The sequence below is a fragment of the Rhinoraja longicauda genome, chromosome 37 (genome assembly GCF_053455715.1).
Source record: "Rhinoraja longicauda isolate Sanriku21f chromosome 37, sRhiLon1.1, whole genome shotgun sequence".
Lineage (NCBI taxonomy): Eukaryota > Metazoa > Chordata > Chondrichthyes > Rajiformes > Arhynchobatidae > Rhinoraja > Rhinoraja longicauda.
Window position 1 is genome coordinate 8104623 of NC_135989.1, and position 8597 is coordinate 8113219.

Sequence of the window (8597 nt, forward strand, 5' to 3'; positions counted from 1 at the left end):
GAGGGCCAATTAATCTGCAAACCCGCACGCCTTTGGGACAAGGTAGTTGAGGCAGGGACCATGGCGAGGTTTAAGAAACATTTGGACAGGTGTGGAGGGATATGGGCCAAATGCAACCAGGTGGGGACTAGTGTAGATGGGGCATGTCGGTCGGCATGGTCTAGTTGGGACAAAGTATCTCTCTATTGTCACAACCTTATGCTGTGGAACAGAGGGGGAAATCGCAAGCTCAGGTTGGCCCAAGCTGCCTGTGGGAAGGTAGAATGGAGAGTTGGCAGCTAACCCTGGAGAACCCCTAGCTGACCCTAGGAGGTCACAGCGGCACAGTGGTAGAGTTCCTGCCTTACTGCGCCTGAGACCCGGGTTCCATCCTGACTACGGGTGCCGTCTGTACGGAGTTTGTGCCTTCTCCCCGTGACCTGCGTGGGTTTTCCGGGTGCTCTGGTTTCTTCCCACACCCCAAAGACGTACGGGTTTGTAGTTTAATTGGCTTCGGTAAATTGTAAATTGTCCCTAGTGCATGTGTGCACGATAGTGTTAGTGTGCGGGGATCGCTGGACAGCGCGGACTCGGTGGGCCGAAGGGCTTTTTCCGCGCTGTATCTCTAAACCAAAGCTAAACGAACCAAACTGACCCACAGGAGTGACAGGTGGGACAAGTACGGACAGTGTACAGACTATTACACACAGAGTTCACACCTCAACACACAGGCCTTGCTGGTTTTGGATTTAGATCGTTATAGATCTGACCACAAACTGGTTGGACACAAGGGTCCAGGTAGTCCACCGCCCAGTGAGATTTCCTGCATCACCTCTGGGTCACAACGACTCCATCAGAACATGGCCAAGGCGGGTGTTGGCTCATTTTACATCTTGCAACCCGATTGGTGTGAGTGAATCCCTGAAAGGTCAAAGGATATGGATGTACCATCATCTCTTGTCCAGAAAGCAACTCCAGTGTTGGGATGTGTCCATGATCATCCTTGAACATTATCACGCTGCTATTCGGCAAAGAGGGAGATAATCCCTTCATGGAGAGACATCGTAGCAGTCTCGGACAGTCAGACCGAACTCTCACCTTCCTTCCCATCTCTCCATGTGTGGACCTGGTAACATTGTTCCTCTCATAGAGTGGACATTCCTCAGTTGACCATGGTGTTCCCTTCAAGGTCCTTGTAGCCAGCTGTGTTGACAGTGTGGTGGCCAGGATCCATGGATCTCGGGAGAGTCGTGGAGCCTTTGCGAGCGTCTTCCTCAAACTGCCCTGGAAGCCCACCCTGCCACTGCCACCTTTCAGCAGCTAGAGGTCCCGACTCACTCCACCGGTCGCCCCTCCCGCATGCCGGATCGCAACTCTTCACGATGCATCCACTGCGATGGAGGCCGCGTTGGCGCGGCAGAGGGGCGGCGTGGCCTCGATGGTCAGGCCCGCTCTCTGGCTCGCTGCCCTGGATGGAGCGGAGCTTCAGGCGAAGCTTGTGAGGCAGGGCCATTCTCTTGCACCCTTGGCTGGGGTCAGAGTGGGCCTCAGGGACACGGCCTTGCCTGTCCGCCCTGTCTTGGCAGTCGCTGTCCGAGCCTTCTGACAGGGTGACGTCTGATACCTTGTCCACATGGGCGGGGTCGGCTGGTGGCACCTCGATAACAAGGCCACATCGAACCACCTCCTGCTTCCCAATGGTGACATTCGGGGAGAGGTCGTGAGGAGGCGGGACCTCATCTGGCCTCTGAACCTCGATGTGTTCCGCCATCTTGGCCGTGAGCTGGGTGTGGCGGGGATTTGCCCGCTCCGTGCCAGCTGGCCGCCCGCAGGTTGGGTCCTCTGGGACGGGGCGCTGACTGGGAAGGGCACAGCCTGGCGCCGTTGTGGGCACCATCTCACCACCGTACCGCTGGGCGGCCTCGCTGGGAGAAGGAGCCAGGAGCTGCCTTTCCACAGCGAGTGGGTTGGCGTTAGGACTTCGCCCCGGTCTCAGCGTTGAGTTAACCCCGAGCTCGCCTTGGCCCAAGGGGGGCGTGCAATCCCTCCGCCGGGCGGGATAAGGGTCCACCACTTGCAGGGTCCCGTACTGAATGATGTCCCTGGCCAACAGGTTGCCCTTGGCCGGCTCTTTGTAGCCGACGAGCTCGATCTCATCGTAGCCCCTCAAGAAGGCCGCGGGCTCGGACAGGCCGTAGACCACCTGAACGTTCATGGCCTCGGTGATGTCGCCCATCACGTCCCTGTCCGCTGGGTCCTGGCGGTGCCTGGTGTCGGCCTGCCCGGTGGGCTCGGGGCTGGTGCCCGCGCTGAGCGATGTGTTGGACACGTCGGAGAGGGAGCCTCGCGGAGAGTACCTGCTGATGGGCGTGAAGCCGCTGCCTCGGCTGGAGTGCTCGGCCTCCGAGGAGTCGGACTGGAGGAGGAGGGTGGGGGCGCTGGAGTAGGCGGGGCAGAAGGGGCCGCCCGTCTCCGCGGACAATTGGCGGCTCTGCTCGGCGTAGGAGGCGCTGGTGATCAGTCCGAACCTCAGCTTCAGGGCCAGCAGCTCGGACTTGAGGTGCACGTTCTCCTCGTTCAGCGCCAGCACCTGGTTCTCCAGCACCAGGTCGCTGATGCGCCGTTTCTCTCGCGACCGCTTGGCCGCCTCGTTGTTCTTACGCCGCTTCTCCCAGTAGCTGGCGTCCTTCTTCTCGTCCGAGATGAACTCCCGCTTCCGCCGGCCCCCGGCTCCGCCCGTCCGGCCCCGGACCCCCCTGCTCCTCGGTGGCCCCTCCTGCCCGTGGGGGTCGGCAGCGTCCGGCGAGGCCGAATCCACGTTCTCCATCTCGGAGTAGTAGCCCGATTCCATGGGGGCCTTCGCGCTAATTCACCAACGTGCGCCCTGGCTTTGGGGAGTGGAGACACCCTCCTTCAGTAGACCTGAGAGGAACACAAAGCACATGGACTTTAACACACATTGGCTCGTACATTCATGTGACAGGAGAATTCAGTCAGAAGGGAGGGTCTCGACCCGAAACGTCACCCATTCCTTCTCTCCAGAGATGCTGCCTGACCCGCTGAGTTACTCCAGCAATTTGTGTCGAGCTTATAAAGTAAGGCAGTCATTTTTTAGATTTTTTTTTTTAGATTTTAGATTTAGAGATACGGCGCGGAAACAGGCCCTTCGGCCCACCTAGTCCGCGCCGCCCAGCGATCCCCGCACACTAACACGATCCGACACACACTAGGGACAATTTTTACATTTACCCAGTCAATTAACCTATGTCTTTGGAGTGTGGGAGGAAACCGAAGATCTCGGAGAAAACCCACGCAGGTCACGGGGAGAACGTACAAACTCCGTACAGATGGCGCCTGTAGTCAGGATCGAACCTGAGTCTCCGGCGCTGCATTCGCTGTAAGGCGGCAACTCTACCGCTGCGCCACCGTGCTGCCCTCAATTATAACCTCAATGTCCAACATGCAATTTAACTGTGTCAGTCTGAGGGTAGATTTACCCGTGTATTGGTGTAACTGCACCTGTGTGTTAGTGCAACTCCACCTGTGGATCAATATTACTGATTATCCATCGATGAGACAAGGGAAGGAAAAACTGCAGTCGCTGGAGACCTGAAAAAAAATCAACAGGTCAGGCAGCATCTGTGAAGAGAGGAACAAAGTTTTTGAGAGATTTAACAGGCCCTTCGGCCCATCGGGTCCACGCCAACCACCGATCGCCCATTCACATTACTTCGATGTTATCCCACTTTCTCATCCACTCCCGACATACGAGGGGCAATTAACCCGCACGTCTTTGGAGCGTGGGGGAAAACCAGAAGTCCTGGAGGAAACCCACGTGATCACAGAGAAAACATGCAAACTCCATGCAGACAGCACCCGAGGTCAGGATTGAAACCAGGCCTCTGGCGCTGTGAGGCAGTGGCTCTACCTCTACTTTAATCTAATCTAACTACTTCCCTGATTCGCACAATCGTACCTGTGTTAGTAAATGTCACCTGTGTCAGCACAGCTACCTGTGTCTGACTATGTCCGACGTTATGGATCAATATCACTGGACCTTTACATCAAACTACATGTGTACCTGTACAGCAGGGTCACACTACCAGTGTATCAGCGTGATTACACTTGTTATTGTAGCCTGGATTTCAGATGAGTGAGTTTGCATGCTTTCCCTGTGACCACGTGGGTTTCCTCCAGGTGCTCTGGTTTCCTTCCAAATCCCAAAGACGTGCGGGATTTTAGGGTCATTGACCCTCTGTGCTGTAACTCTGAAACTTTAAATCCATCAGAGGTAAGGGTTTTGGTGTCCTGTTGAGTCGCACTGCCTGTATAACTCGTTATCACCTACCCCAGAGCCAACAACAGACCATTGTGGGCTCCACCTTTCCTTGACCATTGTTGCTTTTTGCATATCTTTCATTCATTTGTTCGATGTGCCAAATTTGAGGAAGGATATTCTTGCTGTTGAGGGCGTGCAGCGTAGGTTTACTAGGTTAATTCCCGGAATGGCGGGACTGTCGTATGTTGAAACACTGGAATTTTGATGAGAGGGGATCTTAAAGGGCTCGACACGTTAGAGGCAGGAAACATGTTCCCAATGTTTTTATTTATTTATTTATTTATTTTTTTGAAAAGCATATGTACAAATAGAAATAAGAAAAAACACATTTGTTACAAAGTTCTTACATAGCTTCAATTTTTAAATTTTTGAAGAGAGAAAGTAAAAATAAAAATAAAAAAACTATAAACTTGGGGAAAGAGAATAAGAAGGTTAAAAAAAAGGATCTAACAATAAAAATTAAAGGGAGTAGATCCGGGAGACAATAACCACAGTTGTACATCCAACCCCTAACTCAAGTTTCGACTTTTAATTTAAAAATTTTATTCTAGTCCTGTGCCAAACCCATTTACTTTTCTAAAAATTCAATAAATGGAGACCATATTTTTAAAAATAACTCAGGTTTGTCGATTAAGGCAAACCTTATTTTTTCCAAATGCAGGGTCTCTGTCATTTCCGTAGTCCACATTTTAATTGTGGGGGTTATTGGTTTTTTCCAAAATTTAAGTATTAATTTTTTCGCAGTTATTAGACTGTAATCAAGAAAATGTGCCTGACTTACTGTAAAATTTGTAGTATGTTCTGATAATCCTAATATAATTAATTTTGGGTCCATATCTAATTTTTTATTAATAACTTTAGAAACTATTTTAAAAATCTCCAACCAGAAGTTTTGCATTTTTATACAAGTTACGAAAATATGAGTTAAATTAGCTTCTTGAAATTGACATTTATCACAAATAGGAGAGATACTAGGAAAAATCCTATTTAATTTCGTCTTCGAATAATGTAATCTATGTATTATTTTAAATTGTATTAAGGAATGTCTAGTATTCAATGAACATTGATGTATATGTTGTAAACTTTCATCCCATATATCTTGCATTATAAATTGATTCAATTCGTCCTCCCATTCGTCTATAAGATTCTGATGACGGAATGTCAGTGTCAAGGAGAGTATTGTAAATAAAGGTTGGGAGTTTGTGTGAGAGATTGCGTGCGCATGTGAGAGTGTGCGTGTTATTGGAACTGGTGTGTGAAAATAGTGTCTGAGTGTGGCTGTTACAGGAGTTTGTGGAATACACAGTATGTGTGTGTGTGTGTACATGAGGGAATGGCTGGTGTGGAATATACAGTGTGTGTGCGTGTGTGTGTGTGTGTGCGTACAGCTACAGGAGTGTGTGAGTGTGTATGTGTTTGTATGAGAGTGTGTGTGACTGTATATGAGTGTGCGTGTGTCTGTGTGAGTGTATGTGTGTGAGGGCATCAGTGTGTGTGTGTCAGTGTGCGTGTGTGCGTGTGTGTGCGCGTGTGTGTCTGTGCATGTGTGCGTGTGTTTGTGCGTGTGTGTGTGAATGTGTGTGTGTGTGTGTGTGTATGTCTGTGCATGCATGTGTATGTGTGTCTGAGTGTGCGTGTCTGTGTGCGTGTGTTTGGTGTTCGTGTGCATGTGTGTCAGTGCGTGCATGCATGTGTGTGGTGTGCGTGTGTGTGTGTATGTCTGTGCATGCATGTGTGTTTGTATATGTGTGTCTGAGTGTGTGTCAATAGACAATAGGTGCAGGAGGAGGCCATTCAGCCCTTCGAGCCAGCACCGCCATTCAATGTGATCATGGCTGATCACACTCAATCAGTACCCCGTTCCTGCCTTCTCCCCATACCCCCTCACTCCGCTATCCTTAAGAGCTCTATCCAGCTCTCTCTTGAAAGCATCCAACGAACTGGCCTCCACTGCCTTCTGAGGCAGAGAATTCCACACCTTCACCACTCTCTGACTGAAAAAGTTCTTCCTCATCTCCGTTCTAAATGGCCTACCCCTTATTCTTAAACTGTGGCCCCTTGTTCTGGACTCCCCCAACATTGGGAACATGTTTCCTGCCTCTAATGTGTCCAATCCCCTAATTATCTTATATGTTTCAATAAGATCCCCCCTCATCCTTCTAAATTCCAGTGTATACAAGCCCAATCGCTCCAGCCTTTCAACATACGACAGTCCCGCCATTCCGGGAATTAACCTAGTGAACCTACGCTGCACGCCCTCCATAGCAAGAATATCCTTCTGTGTGTGCTTGGTGTTCGTGTGCGTGTGTCAGTGCGTGCATGTATGTGTGTGGTGTGCGTGTGTTTGCGTGCATGTGTGTGTGGTGCGTGTCAGTGCGTGCATGTATGTGTGTGGTGTGCGTGCGTGTGTGTGTGCCGTGTGCGGTATGTGTGTGGTGCGTGTCAGTGCGTGCATGTGTGTGTGTGTGGTGTGCGTGTATGTCTGTGCATGCATGTGTGTTTGTATATGTGTGTCTGAGTGTGTGTTACCACTGTCCCCGGTGTGAACTGGGGCGGTACTGTGAGGCACAGTGTTCCCCCCCTCCCACCCCCCCAGCATCTTTAGCACGCGTTTCCCTTCTTTGGTGTTATTTAACATTCAGGAAGTCGAGGTTCCTCCATTGGGTTACTACACCACAGTCTAATCTATTATGTAAACCTCAGCTGTTGCAAGCTGTGCTAAGCCCTGGGAATCTCAGCGAGAAAGGACGTCTCCCTTAGACAGCGGCAACTCCCTCCGTCCTGTGAAACAGGAGCACAGAGGGAAGCTTACATACCACGTTTGGTTTAGTTTAGAGACACAGCGCAGAAACAGGCCCTTTGCCCCATCGAGTCCGCGCCGACCAGCGATCCCCGCACACTTACACTTCCCTACAAACTGTTTCAACTGTTTTTGAGTCTAAACTACACACAATGCTGGAGTAACTCAGCGGGTCATAGAAACATAGAAAATAGGTGCATTAATAGGCCATTCGGCCCTTCGAGCCTGCACCGCCATTCAATATGATCATGGCTGATCATCCAACTCAGTATCCCGTACCTGCCTTCTCTCCATACCCCCTGATCCCTTTAGCCACAAGGGCCACATCTAACTCCCTCTTAAGTACAGCCAATGAACTGGCCTCAACTACCCTCTGTGGCAGAGAATTCCACAGATTCACCACTCTCTGTGTGAAAAAAAACGTTCTCATCTCGGTCCTAAAAGACTTCCCCCTTATCCTTAAGCTGTGACCCCTGGTTCTGGACTTCCCCAACATCGGGAACAATCTTCCTGCATCTAGCCTGTCCAACCCCTTAAGAATTTTGTAAGTTTCTATAAGATCCCCCCTCAATCTTCTAAATTCCAGCGAGTACAAGCCGAGTCTATCTAGCCTTTATTCATATGAAAGTCCTGCCATCCCAGGAATCAATCTGGTGAACCTTCTCTGTACTCCCTCTATGGCAAGAATGTCTTTCCTCAGATTAGGAGACCAAAACTGTACGCAATAGATTCGGAGACCAAAACTGTACGGGTCAGGCAGCATCTCTGGAGAGAAGGAACGGGTGACGTTTCTGGTTGGAGCCCAAATATGGAGGAAGCCAGAGAAGGCTAGAGAACATTTAAACATCCAAAATCTCAGGGTAGAAGGAATGGGTGACTTTTTGGGTCGAGACCCTGCTTCAGACTGAGAGACAAGGGCGAGGGAGACTTAGAGATATGGAAGGGTGAGGTGTGAAAACAAGCGGTCAAAGGGAACGGAGATCAAGTTGAGTTTAGTTTATTGTCACGTGTACCGAGCGAGGTACAGTGAAAAACGTTTGCTGTGTGCTCACCAGTCAGCTGAAAGACTATACATGATTATAATCGAGCTATTCACAGTGCGCAGATACGTGATAAAGGGAATAATGTGAATAACAGTTAGTGCCAGATAAAGCCAGTAAAGTCTGATCAAAGATAGTCCGAGGTCCGACCTCCAATGAGGTCGATAATAGTTCAATTTATTCACAAAATGCTGGAGTAACTCAGCAGGTCAGGCAGCATCTCGGGAGAGAAGGAATGGGTGACGTTTCGGGTCGAGACCCTTCTTTACCCGAAACGTCACCCATTCCTTCTCTCCCAAGATGCTGCCTGACCTGCTGAGTTACTCCAGCATTTTGTGAATAAATCGATTTGTACCAGCATCTGCAGTTATTTTCAGATAATAGTTCAAGACTGCTTGCTGGTTACTGGAATTTGATTAAACGTAAACGCATTCTTTAT

At 50.0% G+C, this 8597-nt stretch overlaps 1 protein-coding gene across 1 annotated transcript in view; it reads right to left on the reverse strand.

The window, feature by feature from the left end:
- Positions 1-616: 616 nt before the first annotated feature.
- The window catches only part of LOC144610637 (uncharacterized), a 12005-nt gene continuing 4024 nt past the window's right edge, over positions 617-8597 (reverse strand). The window contains exon 2 of the mRNA XM_078429494.1: positions 617-2901. Coding sequence (XP_078285620.1) covers positions 1142-2830 — 1689 coding nt within the window. The 5' untranslated portion in view covers positions 2831-2901 and the 3' untranslated portion in view covers positions 617-1141. The remainder of the gene's footprint in view (positions 2902-8597) is intronic.